The following is an 18,775-nucleotide window of genomic DNA, read 5'->3' on the forward strand; positions in this document are numbered from 1 at the left end:
CTGATGGCACAGCTTGAGTCCTTCTGGTGTAATAGGACTTGCATTTAGGGCACTTGAGCGCCATACTATGAAAACTTACTTCAGATGTTTCCACGCAGTCGTTGCAAAGAATCCAAAACTAATGTCAGGTATAACAGGCAGATTTGAGGGTTTCCAGGCTTACATGCCCTATCAATATTACCTCGAAGGCAAATTGGGCAATTGGTATGCATTGCTTTCTCCATACATTTGTGTTTATCCTTCAAATATAATGAATACCAACATCCTAGGACATGAAGAGATCATCATATCTTCAGAGTTTTGCATATTAAAGAAAGACTGAGTTTGAACCCTGAATTAATAGAGGCACACATGATTAAAAGGGTTTATTGCTCAATCAACGGAGCAATGTTTCATCAGAAAAGCTTACTACATATGTTACAGTGGAACATGTTCTCTATACCTCCATTTCTGTATAGTCAAAATATAATTGAAATTGTCGATATGTAGCCAAAAATGAAGCAGTGAATATAACGAATTATTTAAAGGAATAGTTTGGACCTGCAGATGCCACATTCATCACAATGGATTTTTTTTTATTTTATAGCTGGATATAAAAATAAATTTTTTCATTTATGCAAAACTTCATTAAAGAGAAATTAAGGTCAAGATTTTAGGAATAAAATGACACAAAATGCTTACATCGTGGTCGAAAAACTTGCATTTGGAGCAAAAGTATCTACCCATGCAAACACCACAGTTAATGCACATCTGTTGAACCTGTGAAAATGTACAGAGTAAAAGGGGATTAACCCGTATTGGTTGCATGCCTCTACTGTAAATTATAACAAGCATGTATGAGACTTACATCTTGCTCTGTGCTACACAAGGAACATATGACCTGAAAATGATATGGCAGAAGTTATATATACATAAGATGCTAGATTTTCCATTCAACATAACAAGTGTGGAAGAAATCAAAAAGGAAAAGTAAAATTCAAGTGCATCAAAACAGTGGAATAGATCCAACAAGCCCTATCCCTTTTGTCTATATTTTAATAAGCAAAAATCCTTAAATATCATAAAATAGAGATAATGCAGAAATCGAAAATCAAAAATACGTAACATGATCCCAAAACAAGATAAGCATAAAAAACTATATCTTGGAAATCCCAATTACAAAGATTAATGAACACATTATATAAAAAATAATGATTACACCAAGATTTCTGAAGTACACTAGTTAAAAATTCGTGATGTGTACCCTCTTCACATCATGACAAAGAATGTCATGCCTGTTATCAAGTTTGATTATTGACATTTTAAGAAATTCTTATAAAATAATAATAATCATCCGAAATACATTATGTTAGATTATCAAGAATGTTGATGTATCCATTTAATTCTAGTTTAGAAAAATAAAAATAAAAAAGAGAAAAGAAAGTAAGTAGCCATAATGGTGTTACTAAAAGTCAAGTTAGTTAGGTAGCTTTGATTAGTTTTTAATAGTTTTGGTCTATAACCCCGCACGTTACCGCACGTTTTGTTATAAAATTATTTTCTAATGAACTTGATATATGAAAGTTTCACTATCATCTAATGGATCAAACTGTTTTTGCTCCTTAAAGTCATTATAGTCTAATACGAGATGACTTATATTGCGTCAATGAAAAAAATATAAATAACTAATATTAATATAAATATTATAATTAATATGTAACCTACATTAATTAATTATAAATTATAAAATTCCTAACATTGACTTCAATGGAATTCTGTTGCAAAAAAACCCTTGAAATTAAGTATACATAAATTTTTTTTCTTTAATTCAAATACCAAATGGTTATATAGTTAATTAGTTCACTGGAAAAGGAAGTCCTGTAGGAAAAACATAAATAAAAAGAAAAGTATCACAAGAAAGGTTACAAGTACAACCTTAGATTCATTGTGACAATGTGTGCAATCGAAGATTTCATTGCAATAGGGTGTTATGATCTTGCATCTCCTTTTATAATGTGAGCACTTAAAATTCACAACAAAATAATTTCCTGAATCATTTTTTTATTACTTTTATTTTCTTCCATTCTCATGAATAATATTCAATCCAATAAAAATAAATTTGATCCGGATCGATGAAACGAGAGTAAAAAAATATCCGTAATGCCCACATCCGATTTCGGATGGAGAGATCCCATCGAGGGGGTTTTTGTGAGAAAGTCCATTACCTGAAGAACAATGCCAATTCTGAAAAGTGATATAGGAGGTATGAGTGAAGGCTTATATGATGTTTTATTGTTGCGTGTGAAAGTCAAAGATATATTTTTCTCAGTAACGTTCATGAAGTGAGGGAAGATTACGATGTTGTTGTGTCTTGTGTGTCAAAGTCAAAGATATATTACTAAGGTCATTAATTGAACGAGAAAAAGTAGCAGGTGTCAACGTGTCTGCAACAAGAATCCCAATTTTCTGTCGCCCCTCTAACATGAAGGTTTATGTGCATATCGAATCAAAACCATTCATCACAAATCTTTCCTCTTTTACTTATTGTAATCAACGGTTGAAACCTTGTGGTGGGACAGATTAAGCTGTGAAGTCTTAAGAGGATCTGTGTCTCAAGAATCTCAATTTTCTGTCGCCCCTCTGGCAAGAAGGTTTATGTGCATATCGAATCAAAACCATTCATCACAAATCTTTCCTCTTTTACTTATTGTAATCAACGGTTGAAATCTTGTGGTGGGATAGATTAAGCTGAAGTCTTAAAGGATCCGTGTCTCAAGAATCTCATTCAATGAATCAAATAATAAAATACCAGATGAATCCTTATTCTTTTATGCATGTTTTCATTTCACCATTATGACTTGGCGACACGCCATTGCTTTTGCTCTTTACTCTTACACTTAAAAAAAAGGCTAAATGACTTTTTCTTTCTCAGAAGTCTTTTATTTTTTAAAGAAAAACATTTTAATCTTTTATCTTATTTAAAAGATTCAAAATGATTTTTTATTTTTAAAAATTTACTTTAGTACCTCATCTTACTTAAAAGGTTTAAAATAATCTTTCATCTATTTTAATATATTAAAATGATTTTTTATCAAAGTATTATTTAAATGACAAAGTTGAATATATTTAAATGATTGAAGGATTATTTTAAAAATTTTAAATAAGACAAAGTACTTATGTGAGTTCTTTAAAAAATAAAAGATCATTTTGAATAAAATAAATAAGAGATTAAAATGATCATTTATAAAAAAAATATAACGAGAGTGATAATTAAAATTGTGTTTGGTTATGAGGAAAGAAAAGGAATGTTTTTAAAGAGAGTGGGAAAAAGTGAAAAATAAAGTTGTTTGATTAAAGTAAAAGATAATGAGAAGAAGAAGAAATATTTTGAATTATAATAGTTTGATACGTAAGAAAAGAAAAGAGAATTTAATATTAAATAAAATATTTATATCATTGTTATTTATTATAATTATTTTATTATTAATATCATTATTATTAATTATTAGTAGTATTTATTGAAGTAAAAAATTATTATTACTAATTAATTAAATTAATTAATATTAAATTCTCTTTTCTTTTAAGCATAAAAAATCTTTAGATCTCCGTAAAAAAAAATCTTTAGATCAAATAATGCGTGAGACTTGACCAACTGACCTTTTTAGATTTTGTTCATTTCATTCCAATTAATGTGGATACAACTTCTGATCTTTTTCTCAATATAACTTTTACATATGAATAAGTCTTACAATATTTTTGGTAAACACTAATTTAAAAAATAATAATTAAATTATTTTTTTTTTAAAAATGTAATAGACTGAACAGGACATCGATTAGGAAAGCCAAGATAGAACAAAATAAAAAGAGTAAGTATGAAGGCCAAATAATATATACTTATATTTCGGTTTTCACTTTTCATGTATGTTATTAAAATCGATTATAAAATCATAAATCGAGTTTATTATATTACAACGAAGCTTTTTGCATGCAATCATACTAGTCACCACAAATTTTGCTAATGACCCGTCCCACTTTATCTTGAATACAGATAGTGTTACATTTAAGTTAAGCCACGCGGCATCAAATAGATGGACACATTTAGATAATAAAAATAATAAAGTAGTAAACTTTAGTAAAAGCGTGGAATATATAAAAGAGAAAAACAAAAAACAAAAAAATGTGACTCGTCGTAGAAACGATATAGAGAACAAATAAAAGAATAGTTGCTAATAGATGCGAAGGTGAAAGTTACCCAGCAGGCCACAAACACACTCTGCCCAAGTCCCCCCAAGTTGAGAGGAAGTAAGAAGGAACAAATGTATTCTTATTTAGATTGGTTCAAGAACAGAAAAAAAAAATAACAAATATGTTAAGTTATTTAATTTTAGAGAGGGATGGAAAGACAAATTAAGAATAATATGCAATTTATTTCTATAATGAGAATAAAAAATAAAAATAATAATAATAATTGGAATAATTTAATTTGTACATTTAATAAATTATTATTTATAAATGTACAATTATTTTTCTCTCTCTTTAGATTTTCTAATCTTAGAAGAAAAATATGAAGAAGAATGAATTTTTTTTTTATTGTTAAGCATCTGAGTCAAAGTTAATAATTTTTTTTAAAAAAAAATTATTCTCTCCTCCATTCCTACATTTCCCTCTTATCAAATATACAGAAAAGCAAAGTAACAAGGCAAAACGAAACTGAAGCCACTCCCTGGGTTTGGATCAACTTGGATCATTCATTTAGATTTTGAGTTTTTGTAGTACGTGTCAGCACTAAAACTGCATATCCAATATCCAGTCAAAGTTCAAAACACACATACTATAATTTTCACTTTATCAGACTAGGATAAGTTTATATAATTTATTTATACTATTTTTTTTAGAAGAGATGATAGTCATATTTCTACTTGAAAAAAATGGACTTAATAAATATTTTAGTCTGAATTTTTATGTCACTATCAAACCTATGATAGTTTGAAAAATATTTGTAAACCACAAACACACGAGAAAACACGTGACAATATCTAAGCTAAATAACACATCAAACTTGCAATGGATTAGATCTGAGAAAATGTCTTATTCTATTTGTTAATCTTTGATGTTATATTTATATGATCTTTATAATACTAAGTAGTATCCTATTAAGATTCTGTTAAAAAAAAAAGTATCCTATTAAGAGTAGTTAAGAAAATAAAAGTGAAAAAATATGAAGAAAAAAATAATATTTAATATTATTAATACACTTTCATCATAGTATGTAATAAAAAAATCTATTTATTGAAATTAGTATCAAAACTCATTATTGTAAATCGAAATATGAAGTTGTCCCCTGGTAATAATTACACAGTGCGTATGCATTTAATATACTTGTATTAAATATTTTGAATTACTTAATACTGTATCAAGTATTATTGAGCTACTTGTTAAAGAGTTAAAAATGAAAAAAATTAATAGAAAAATATTCCTAAGACATTTATTAGTAATTTATTTTAGAGTTTAATTATTGTACACAGTCAATGTAAAGTTTTTTATATTGTTAATTAATTACAATTTAACTTTTAAGGTACTAGTTAAGATAAAACCCAAACTTTTTTTAAGAATGTAACATTTTGTGATTGATAAATGGTATAAAAAAAATCTTTACAGTGTTAGTGTATTTCAATTAAATCCTTATTTTACTTGCAGAGAATATCCATTAGGTAAAAAAATCACAAACTAATCTTTCAAAAGCACAAAAATTTATGAGAAAATACATCATGCAATAATAATGTAAAATGATTTTGGGTCATGTTAATTAGTGTCTTTAGGAGATTAATTTAAATACTAAAATGAAAATATTTATTATAAAAATCATTAGAGAACATATAAAAGTGATGCACAATATAATTTTATGCATCCAAGGATAATGATTAGCTTATCAATAGTTTTATACTCATCCAATCATAACTTATATAAATTATAATATACGATAAATTTATTAGTTTTTATAATAATTTCTTTAAAAGTTATAAAAACATAATTTATGATGAAAGATAACGTAAAACTAGTTTGCATATTATAAATGATATTATATATATATATATATATATATATATATATATATATATATAATCTTGATGATTGAATCTTTAACTAGATGTTTAAGAGATGTTACTCTCTTCATTCCATAATAATTATCATGTAATAAAAATATAAGTCCTAAAATTATTATTATTTTATTTTTTAATATAATATTAATTATTTTCTTATTTATCTTTTTTTATGATATTAATGATCAACAATAAAATTTATAAACAAACTAAGGATTCTCAGGTTTGTTTTGTAAAACTTTTATTCTCTTTTATCCATTTACTAATTTTACGTAGTCTGTGTGAAAAAAATTTAGGATAACAAATATTATGGGATAAATAAGTATTATTATTTTTAATATCTTATTAATCAATATCTTTAGGATACTTATTAATAAACTAAAATAATTTTTTTAATTAAAAATCATATGGGAGCCCAGTTAAAAATGATAATGCATTTTTGCACATTCAAATAATTCTTTCCCCTTTTTACCATTTTGTCTTGTTTTTAATACTAGTAGATAACTCCACTTTATTTATTATTTTTTAAGGCAGTTATTAATGATAGGCGTATAAATATTTAATTTCATTTAAGTTCTAATATAATAATACATAGTATTTTGAATTTATTAAAAATGTTATATATTCAATTCTTTGTCTTCACATAATAAAAAATGTATTCTATTTTTGTCGTTGGTTGTGCGTGAATAGAGTCTTATTCCTGGACCTGGTTACTTTGTTCATGTGTAACTCGGCAATTGAGCACCAGAATAAAGGGTTGGTGTTGATGTCACCCACCCAACTTCTTACCTCAGTAAAACAGTAAAACAGTAAAAAATCACACTCTCTCACCAACAAAATAAAAACCAAATCTAATCCAAACCTTAAAATTTACTTCCCAGTTGCTACCTCAACGTCCCCAACACTGTGTTCCTGTTCTTCTTCTTCGATGGCGGCAACCTCAACATCACTGGCTTCTCAACTCTACATTGGCCTGCGCCGCCCATGCCTCAAGCTTGATTCTTTCAATTCTCAATCTTTCTCTGTCTTCGACCCCAATCTTCGCCTATCCCTCTCTCCTCCCAGACCCTCACGCGCCATCGTCGCCATGGCAGGCACCGGCAAGGTGCTTTTTCTTCTTCTTTTATACTTTTAAAAAAACAAAGTTTATTATTTTCATTACCCTTGATCGTTAAATAAAACGTGTCACTGTGATTTCTGTGGGGAATGTAATTCTCCTTAATCTATTATATTATTAACCACTCAGTAGCCGGGGCTTTTTTTAATTTTTAATTTTTAATTTTTAATTTTTGGTAATGTATTGCTTCTGAGTGCGTTGATTATCCATTTTTCCATTTGGTGTATTGATCTTTTCCTTCCTTTCTTTGTGGTTACAGTTCTTTGTTGGCGGCAACTGGAAGTGTGTAAGTATCTTTCCCTCTAAGTGTTTTTTTTATTATTATTATTGTTGTTGAAAATCAAAATGCTATGTTTATTTCTGGTGATTGAGTAGTTGAGTTGTTTTTTTATTTTTATTTTGACATTAGAATCTTATAGTAGCACACCGTTGAAATGTAAATTACACGCCATAACTCTCTGCGTATGTTTTGGTTTAGAATAAATAGCCTTTGTAATCACGTTTCCGTGTAAGTATTAAACTTGCCCCTTTCTCTAACTTTATATAGCTGTAGCAGCATAGAGCTCGTTCTGAACTCTTTGTTTAAGCTTTCTATTCATTTTTATTTCTAGCACAAGTGTCCTTCACCCCTTTCTTTTCATCTGCCATACCTTTTTTATATCTGAGAAATCTACTACTCTGCATAGAGCACTAAAGGATCACTTTTTTTTTTCCCTTTATCACTATGTGGAGCAGGGAAAATTTAGATGATAGACGTTATTCTTTCTCATCGTGTCTTAAATTTTTTTAAGAAACAAAGGTTCATGTCACAAAATATCTGTGTCTGTAAAAAAAAATTCCTTCATAGTTTATTATTATCCCGTCTACCTATTCGTTTGTGTAAAATAATGAAATTATTGTCTCTTGCAGTCTTACCTGGTTTTTTGAAACATGCATTTCCATTTTGCTTTCTTTGGTAGTTTTTGTTCTTTTTGATTTATGTGCTCAACAACTTATATAAGTACAAATGTAGCATTTGAAATTTTGATTGTCATGGCATAATCAATTACTAGTTCAGTTGACTCTGCAATATATCTCTATTTGGTTTTTATTACCTTTGCTGTTATCTCTAGAACGGAACAAAAGACTCCATCAGTAAGCTTGTTGCTGACTTGAACAGTGCAAAATTGGAGCCTGATGTTGGTGAGACATGTTCAATCTGTTTATGTGTTTCTAGTTGAAAGCTGTAGAAGACTACAAAAAATTATGCTATGCTTATTCCCAACTCCCAAAACCTTAAAATAAGTTGTTGAGATTGAAAATGTTCTTTTTCCCGTATGCTGATGTAGTGACACGTTTAGGGTTGGGTTAGTAAAATGCTGATGAATTGATAAAATATATTCCAATTCTAAATCTTGTTAATTGTAATACCTCAGAGTGCTGTCCACCATATATGTGGTTGTAAATGTTCAAATCCTTTTGTGTCAAAAGGAATTGGACCTAGTTCTCTCTATTGGTCACCCCCATACCAAAAAATGGCAAAATGCAAGGAATCCCCCTCCAACAATGGGTCCAGACAACTCCCTTGTACTTTGAAACTGGTCAACATGATTCATTGAACTTACCGAACTATGCATAATGACTCCTTATTGGGGGTTTCAGTGCATGCATATGTGGGTCAATATGCACTGTTTAAGATGAACCATGTTGGTGTGTTTCAAAGCATAAGGAGATTTGCAACACATGATCCACAATTGGAGAGGTTCCTCTTTTTTCCCCCAAAAAATTACATCAAGTACGTGCATTATGTTCAAATCACTTTCTTAATAACCTTGTAAATTTATCTTTTATATTTTGTTATCATAAGCTTTTCCATTTTGTGCAGATGTTGTTGTCGCACCTCCCTTTCTGTACATTGATCAAGTGAAAAACTCACTCACTGAGAGGATTGAAATATCTGCCCAGAATTCTTGGGTGGGAAAAGGTGGTGCTTTCACGGGAGAAATCAGGTTAGCTCACACTTTCCTTTCAAGTGTTAATTGATCTAAGGTTTCTCTTTATATTTTGATTTTATAGTGTTTGGCTAGTTGGACGATTGTAGATACCTTCTTTTTCTATGTTGACATTCTCCTTCGTGTTGTTCTTGATGTGATTCTGATGTTTGAACCAAATGTTATACTACAATTTAATGAGTTAATTCAGTCACTTAGTTATTAAAACCTGACTCTTTAGCGCGGAACAACTAAAAGATCTTGGATGCAAGTGGGTTGTTCTTGGACATTCTGAGCGAAGACATATTATTGGAGAAAATGATGAGGTAAAGCAAATCCAGACATCATTTTTCTACAGTAGCTTTGCTAGAGAATATGATTAGTATATTTGCAAGAGATGCTAAATATTTAAGATATTAACTGAACATTGTCAATTCCAGTTTATAGGAAAGAAAGCTGCCTATGCTTTGAGCCAAGGTCTTGGAGTGATTGCATGCATTGGAGAATTGTTAGAAGAAAGGGAAGCTGGAAAAACTTTTGATGTTTGTTTTCAGCAATTGAAGGCTTATGCAGGTAGTGGAAGTTATGTTTCTTATATAATCCATTTAAAATTCGTTTTCTTTTGATTTAGAAGAAACAAAAGGGGAAGGATTTGGTGGTTGATTGCATTACATCGTTTGCCATTATTTACAGATGCAGTTCCTAGCTGGGACAACATTGTTATTGCATATGAACCTGTATGGGCTATTGGAACGGGCAAAGTGGCCACTCCCCAGCAAGCTCAGGAAGTACATGTAGCTGTTCGAGATTGGCTAAAAAAGAATGTCCCTGATGAAGTTGCATCTAAAACGCGAATTATTTATGGAGGTAAATTGTTTATTTTACCTATAGTTGCATTGTGAACTTATTACGGTGTTGTGGAAATTTAAGATACCACTTAATACGGTTGCATGTCTTTTTAGTTAATGTCGTGTTTGTGTATTTCTTCAGCAGAGTAAACAACTTTTGCAACCACTCTCGCTATTTTCCATGCATGATCTTTCTTAAGATACGTACTATAGGTACCAAGGGAATGATTCATTTTTCATTATGGTATATAGGGAATGATTGGCCCACTTATGATAGTTGAATTTAATGGAATTTTAGAGGATTATAGATTTTACACACACACAAAAAAAATGTACTCTTACAAGCAATGAATTGCTTGCCATTTATTTGATAGCTGATATACTTGATAGGAGTAAACTTATACATGCACAAATATCTTGTTAACATAAAGATTGTCCCTGACCATGTCGATTGCAAAATGTTAGTTTAGGTTCAGTATATTTGACCACTTGAGATTATAAGTCTCATTTTTATGTAAATTTTTTCCATCACGGCAACATCGATACCCAAACATTAAATTTATCTGTTTTCAGGGTCTGTAAATGGAGGGAACAGTGCTGAGCTAGCAAAGCAAGAAGATATTGATGGATTTCTCGTTGGAGGTGCTTCATTAAAGGTACATGGTTTCTTCAAAATTTGTTTGACCAAAGTGAGCAAAGCATGAGTTAAGGAACTCAGGTTATTAGTTACATATACTTGACAAGTTGATCTTGTTGAGGTGCAGGGTCCTGAGTTTGCTACCATTGTCAATTCAGTCACATCCAAGAAAGTTGCGGCTTGAACTTGATTACATATTGTGATTTTGGCAATAAGAGAGCATTAAGGATATAAAGACGGGCTAGTCTTAAATGTGGCAATAATATGGGTGTACAATAACAGATTGGTTTTTATTATCAAAATTACTGCGTCAATTTCTTTGCAATCAGTAGGAATTGCATCCTCTGAGTTTTCCAAAGAGCCAGTGTTTTTACAGCAATTAGAGATGCAGAGATGGTAGAAAGCAATAAATAATAAATGTTTCTGGATTATTGTTGTTTTTTATATCGTCAAATTTTAAATCCTGTATTTTTTATTTTTTGCTTTTGATTGTCACCGTCACTGACGGGGTCCAGAATTTTTGTGACTAAAAATGCACCTTGTATGTTTGTTCACTTTCTAAATATGGAAGTTATTGTGAAGTTTTACATGCATTTTTTTAGGAAGAATTTCTTCCAACTGAGGTTAATTCTTTCTTTTAAAGTGTAAAAGTCATCAAACTGAATTTATTTCTTTTATTAACGATTTTTTTTTACATTTAGGAGATCAAAATTTAATTAACATGCTTAATTGTTCAATGATTTACTAATTATGCTGGGGTATTTTGACTTTGTTCTGAAAATTTTGTAATTTTAGTTTAATTTTCAATTTTGTATGTTTTTTTTTTCTAATTGAATCTTAGATTTAATATTTTTCATTTAAGGTACCATAAAAAATAATTTAATTAGATGCAATTATCTAATTCATCAATAATAAAGAATACAGTTAATTTAATTAATAACCAGTCTGTCATAATTTTAAAAAAAATATTTGTCATTAATATTCTTCTTTCTCAAACACAAGGTGCTTAAATAAGTACAAAAGCAAAATTATAAGATTGAATTGGTGGGTAGAAGAGAGTGATGGAGGGTTTGAATTTTTTTTTTTAATAATTAACATTTGGTGGTAAAAAGGAACACCATATGCATGACATGTGAGTGGGGCTAACAAATTTATTTTAAGAATAAATAATATTTATGTAATGTATAATGTGTAAAGATCACCAAAAATGTATAATGTGTAATTGTGAGAAGATGCTGGATGGAGATTCTGCCATGGAGATGGCAATAGGGCTCAATAAATCCGGCAAATCAATCTTGAAGTTTTTTTCAATTGCATTGCATCCATTTTCCCATCGTTCCCCACATGTATTTTTCTTTTAGATTTTATGTCTATCCGTAAATAGTAGCGGATCTCTGTCCTTATTTACTTTTCGTATTCCCACACGGGTATTTTTATCTTTACTCTTTAGTGGGAACATTATTTGGTTAGTTTACAGTATGTTTTTACTCATACTGCTTGCTGAAAAGTAGCATCATATGAAGTAAAATTAGGCTTTTTATGCCTTTTTGAATGCTATTGCTGAGAAAATTAGCAGTTTTGATTACATAATAAAATCAACATAACTGTTTGCTGTTAGCTGGGGTAAAGTGGTGCAAGTAGTAAAATGGTGCATTATTCAAGGCCTATGTCCGTAGCACACGCACACACCTATAATAGACACATACACTTAAAAACAATACTAAGTCTATTCATTTGATATAGGTTTTCTTCTATTTGGGAGATTTTTGATTTTCTTTAATTATAGGGTATGTCTCATTTATTATTGTATCATTTTGGGTTTAATATAATCTACATTTTTTCCAAAAAAAATACTAAGTCTATTCATTATAAATCATTTCTTAAAAAAAAATTCTGTGCAATTTACTCATGGTACCAACTTACGACGAAACTATGACAGAGGATGTTGGTTGTACTTTCAGATAAGTAGTGGGTGCAACTATACCATGTAAAATTTTGTGGAAAAAAATGTGCTAAAAAAATGGAAATAAATAAAGTATGAATGATTAGATGAAGTTGAAGAATATATTTTTGCCGACGTAAGTTTATTATTAACTCAGTGGGAAGGCACTCTAATTATTACAAGGCCTACGGAGTATTTTATATTTCTTGTCAGAGGAGACCCAGCAACTATATTGAGCCCATTCAAAAAGCAATTCTGCAAATTAAATAAAGTTATTTCGCGAATTAGTTATTAACTTATAGTAATATGATGTACCTTATCGTGTTTATAGCCTAATTCAATTTTTTGCACAACAAGAAAAAAAAAAGTAGAACTCTATTTGTGGATTTAATAGTACAAAATTTACTTTTAAACGTCAAATTACTTAATATTCCAAACAAAATGAACAGCTGTCTTTTGGGGCAAGCAAGAAACAAAAAGCGATAGAGCAGACAGGATGCTTTGATCGTAACACAATAAAGCAACCGGAAATCACGAACACCACCAATGAATTATTGACATTGGTATTTTTTTTCCTTTCTATATTTGTCAATTTACCTTGCATGTGAAACCCAAGAACAAGGGACCCTACAATCTATAGTGATCTAGGGTTCCGTCTTATTCATTATTGTAACAGAGCAAAAGCCAGAATTACACAGAACCCCCGAATGATTAACATTAATTAACGTGGTTAGTCATATGTAAAGTCATAGGATGAGTTTATTTAATTTTTTTATTTTAAGAAATAAATCTTATCTATTTTTTTAAGTAGAATGAAATTAGATATTAATTAAATGAAAAATTACTTATTTTATTAAATACTCAAACAGACTGGCCCTTAATTTGCACTTCCCTTTTGCACATGATATTGTTATGTGCCACGATATGATTTACGATTGAATTGAATGAAAGAGGTTAGAAGGTGCCGCTAGCTATTAGCTGTAAGTTGTAATATGTGATTCTCACTGTTCTAAATTAATGGATTTTCACTCTAAAGCTTAGCTATGGTAATTTTATGTGGAACTGCTCGTTTACCAAACCGATACGCAATAAGGTCTCAAAAGTCAAGTGAAAGGCAGCTTAAATATATTTATAAACTTCATACGTCACGGGAAAGGATAAGCTTCAACCACTCTTCTTCATTTTTGTACTATAACTCATTTCTGATAGACATAAAATAGTCATGAAAAAATTTCCGTAAGTATTTAAATCAACATCTAACGTGGGTAGGTTGTGGCAATTATGATAAGAATTTATTTATATTTAAAAAAATGCTTTCAAATGGGATAAACGTCAATCTAAATGGTAATTGTAAAAAAAAAAATAGAATATCTCAATAATAGTAAGAGGTGTGCTTATAGTTTGTGTAACTTGCAATAGTTTATGTACATCTCACACTGCAAGTGTACTCACTATTAGGCTATTAGCGGTATATGTCCACATACCCTTTTCATTACATTGCATATGTTTCGATACATCTTTTTTGACTGCATGTTTCTCTATATCTAAAATCAATATTAATGCCAATTTATTCTAAAGCATTCTAGCCGAAAAGTATTTTTCTTTTTGGTAAAACGTACCGTTTTAACTCAATATGAACAACAAATATTGATTAGTGTCTTTAGGATTTTGGTTAACAAATTAAAGAAAGAAAGATTTTAATGAGATACACAAAACTATGTTATCTATAAAATTTTTTTACACTTTTCTATGATATTTATTTATTACAAATATATATATTTTTATTTTTTTAATAAATATTCTAAGGACACTAGATGGCGATAATAACGAGAGATTTATGTTTCTAATTATGTTGATTAACTGTTAAAGGGTGTGGACCATAGCCCCATTTCCACAAGCAAAAAGTGGCTAGCACAGGACGATATGACAATGTCCAATGCATAAAGTGAAAGGCCTGTTTGGTTTGGATACTAGTCTTTCCAACGCTTTCTTTCACGTGCCATGCCGCCTGGCCATCTCATCATTAGTATGCTATGTGCATAACAGCCCATCTCATGAATTAGATCCATCAACATCCCATCTATCTATACCCATATTTAAGACAAAACCACCAAAACCATTTCTATCACAACTTGCTGCATGCCATTTATTTTATTTTATCCCAATTTAACCATGGCTCTCCATTCTCCAAATAGGAAAACAATATCTTTACAAATCATCTAGTATTCTCAACTATTTTCTTGGCAATGATACAGGGGGAAATAAAGCAGTACAGTGATAATTTGAATCTAAATGAATATCATATTGTCATACATACAGTTTTCACTTAATGTTATCATATAAAAATCTTGCGTCTATCCAATTCTTATATTATTATATATTCAATGTTTCGAATTGAAACCTCTAAAGGATGCATTCCCGAACTTGAACACACATACTAGTTACTCTCAAACACGTGTTCACTTGTTTGTAATTTAATTAGCACAGAAATACAACCAATAAGAGGTGCATAGCTATATGATATGCTTCAATCTTGTTCAGTCCATTCTCTATCAACGTTCTACATTCATTCTTCCTCGCATTTAATTTGTCTTCATTAGGGAAGTGAATTACAATTACCCATCCACACTGGTGGACCCACTCGTAGCATGTGCTCGAGCGATTCTATAATTAGGACATTTTGTCGCATAGCAAGATTAACCGTTTTATACTTTTAATATATTTTATTCTTTGGTTAAATGCTAACTAATATTTTTAAAATATTGATTAAGGAATTAAAAATTTTATTGACATGCATGAAATTATATTGATTATGATTTTTAATAAATATTTAACCAATATGCTATGAACACACTGGTCACAAAAATCACAAGTATAATCATTCATAAACTTCAGAAAAGAAAGAAATATTTTAATTCTAATCGAGAGAGGATGCAGGAAAAAGTAAGAAGTACTAGTGAAATGGTACAACCAACCAGACCCGAATAATGATACTACATTCAATTCAATTGTTGTGGACCAAGTGAGAGAGAGAGAGCATGCACAAAATGATAATAATTTAACTTTAAAGAGAACTTCATGATCATCAACCATCCAAGGATTTAAGACGAAAGGAACAAGTACAACCCTCGAAAGTGAATTAGGAAGAAAACACAAGGAAGGAAAACCATACACAGAAGAAGATTCCAGAGAAATTCAATAATACACAATTTTTTTTTTTTATTTTCATTTCCCCCCCTCTAGTAGTCAGTGGTGGGAAGCTGCTCGTGGGTGTGGCTGATAAAGACAACCTCGTAAACAAGGCCAGCGATTCCACCACCGATGAGAGGCCCGGCCCAGTAGATCCAGTGGTTGGTCCAGGTCCAGCTCACGACAGCAGGCCCAAATGTCACAGCGGGGTTCATGGCCGCTCCAGAGAAGGCCCCACCCAACAAAATGTTAGCGCCGACAATGAAACCAATGGCGATGGGAGCAATAATTCCCAAATTACCCTTCTTGGGGTCAATGGCAGTTGCGTAGACCGTGTACACCAGACCGAAGGTCATCACGATCTCCAACACCAAGGCGTTGCCAACTCCAACTCCAGCGGAGAGTCCGAATGCTGGAACAGTCTGCGATGCGTAACACCAGAACAAACTCTAACTATTAGTTATTATAGTTCGTTAATTAATTGATTAAAATAAAGATAGGTAATAACGGTCTTACGGAGGCGGTGACGAAGGCCAGGAGGAGGGAGGCGACGATGGAGCCGAGGAGCTGGGCGATGACGTAGACGATGCCGCGGAGGAAGGTGATGTTGCCGCCGACGAAGGCGCCGAAGGTGACGGCGGGGTTGACGTGGCCGCCGGAGATGTTGGCGCCGACGGAGACGGCGACGAAGAGGGCGAATGCATGGGCGATGGAGGCGGAGATGAGGCCGGCAGGGGTGGCAGCGCCGTTGTCGGTGAGCTTGTTGTAGGCGATGCCGGAGCCTGAGCCGGCGAACACGAAGATGAAGGTTGAGATGAACTCAGCCAAAGCCGCCTTCAACGTGTCGGGGTGAGTCGCCTCTTCAGGCCTTCCGACGGCGATGTTTCTGATCGGCATCTTCTTCAATTGACGCTGACGATTATGATGAGATCAAGTGAACACCGATCACTCACTGAAATCACTCTCTGTTTCGCTGTTATTCGTTTTCGCTTCGTTGCTTCTTATATACCGTGACCGAAGACGGACATGCCTCGGATTCCACCGGCTGTACCCGGTTCCCGGTTATTTCTATTTTCATGTTTGGAAAAAAATATGTGCAATGCTTCCAAAAATGTCAGGAATCAAGTTTTTCAAAAACACCAAGCCGGAAAAGAAAGAATCCTATTTGGTGACAGGCTGTGACATGTTCTTCATTTCAAATTGTTAATTGTTTTTCCTTTTTAGTTTTTATATTTATGAATAAAAAAATTATATTTTTATTTAATTATAACATATCATATATAATAAATTCTTTTTCCTTATATGATCATTATATTAACATGAATTATAATTCAACAACTTTCCTTGTCCTACGTAATCATCAAACAAAAAAAAACGAAATAACCATTTTTTTTCTCAACATGTAATTCAATAATAAACATGTCTTTAAAGGATGAAAATATAAAATTAAATTTAAAAGTGTATAAAAAGTATGACAATTATATCTGATGTTATAATAAATTCTTTTTCCTTATATGATCATTATATTAACATGAATTATAATTCAACAACTTTCCTTCTCTTACATAATCATCAAACAAAAAAAATTAAATAACCATTTTTTTTTCAACATGTAATTCAATAATAAACATGTCTCTAAAAGATGAAAGTATAAAATTAAGTTCTTGAAAGTGTGTAAAAAGTATGATAATTATATCTGATTGTTAGACTTTTCTTAAAAAAAAATAGTTGATTAAATTCTTTTTTTAAAATAAATAAATTTGATCTCACGACTAGTTATATTTTTTTACTCAAAACTCTCGACATATTATTTTTAATCTAAATATAAAGGTACTTAAGTTGGAATTAGGATATGGAATAATTTTAAAGATTAAAAGTGAGAAATTTAGTAAAAATTTAATAAATTTATAAGATATAAAATAAAAAAAATTTAATAACAAAGATTAAGGTTTGAAAAGGAAATCAAAATAATAAAAATATATATATTAAAAGGTGATTTTAAAAATATATTGCATAAGTACTAAATAAATAAGAGCACTCAATTACAAATACATAATAATAATAATAATAATAATAATAATAATAATAATAATAATAATAATAATATATTATTAACGTCCATATATATTTGTCGCAATTGGAAATTAAATTTTGCATTTTTATCTTTCAGGACAAATAGTAAAAAAAATATTATGACAAATATATGCTCCTATGTTAACCATCCACGTTGTTGTCGATCATTTCAGTAACAAATTTGTCATTCGTGTCACCTAAATTATTTTATTAATGGTGACATACAAAAATTAATGACGGAATATATTTGTCACACTTTTTACACAGTGACTAAATTTTATATTTTTATCTTTAAAAGATAAATTTGTTAATAAATTACACATAAAAGAATAAAATGATTATTTACGAAAAAAAAAATGGAGTATATATCCCCACACCACTATTAGTTGTTCCTAAGACAGCGAAGCGTTTCGGCGAGAGCCGTCCCAGGAGTGACACGTGTCCGGGATGGATAAGAGCCACGTAGGCACTGATAAGTGTATCTGGATAGTTCCGAGAGAGAAAGAGAGTGAGCAATTGCACTCTAATATTTAATTATCTTTTTTAAGTTGTGAATGACGATAGCTGTAGAGTTTTATATTATATCGCGTGTGCAAAATTGTGAATTAGTATAAGTTTATAACTGCAAAGTATAGTAGTTAATCTATAATTATAAGGGCATAATTCATCATAATATAATGAATGAGATAAGGGGATAAGCACTGTGACTCTGTCAGTGACCCACCGGAAAAAGCAGCTATTATTACAAGACCGCGACTGACACGTGGGTAAAGTGTACTTGTTTATTTTAAATTTAAATGTTGCATGTAAAGTAGCTTTTTTGTTCTCAGAAAAGAAAATATGAGATTTTGCATAAAGTTTAACTTTATATGAAAAAAAGATCTTAATAAAGAGATTAAGAGTGTGTTTATAGGAAGGA

The 18,775-nt window shown here is 30.7% G+C and overlaps 2 protein-coding genes across 2 annotated transcripts; one reads left to right on the top strand and one right to left on the bottom strand.

The window, feature by feature from the left end:
- The first annotated feature begins 6,931 nt into the window (after positions 1-6,931).
- Positions 6,932-11,233, top strand: LOC114400531 (triosephosphate isomerase, chloroplastic-like). Its single transcript, XM_028363019.1, has 9 exons — positions 6,932-7,185; positions 7,457-7,483; positions 8,310-8,379; positions 9,062-9,185; positions 9,409-9,493; positions 9,608-9,740; positions 9,861-10,034; positions 10,589-10,671; positions 10,780-11,233. Exons 1-9 carry the CDS (start codon positions 7,009-7,011, stop codon positions 10,834-10,836), a joined length of 930 nt encoding a protein of 309 aa, XP_028218820.1. The 5' UTR covers positions 6,932-7,008; the 3' UTR covers positions 10,837-11,233.
- Positions 11,234-15,630: 4,397 nt separating this feature from the next.
- Positions 15,631-16,777, bottom strand: LOC114400786 (probable aquaporin TIP-type). The gene is made up of 2 exons (XM_028363421.1): positions 16,300-16,777; positions 15,631-16,205 (listed from the first exon to the last, which is right to left on the bottom strand). The coding sequence occupies exons 1-2, from the start codon at positions 16,678-16,680 to the stop codon at positions 15,834-15,836; spliced, it is 753 nt and encodes a 250-aa protein (XP_028219222.1). The 5' UTR covers positions 16,681-16,777; the 3' UTR covers positions 15,631-15,833.
- Positions 16,778-18,775: the final 1,998 nt, after the last annotated feature.

This window comes from Glycine soja, chromosome 19 (assembly GCF_004193775.1).
Source record: "Glycine soja cultivar W05 chromosome 19, ASM419377v2, whole genome shotgun sequence".
NCBI classification, from domain to species: Eukaryota; Viridiplantae; Streptophyta; class Magnoliopsida; order Fabales; family Fabaceae; genus Glycine; species Glycine soja.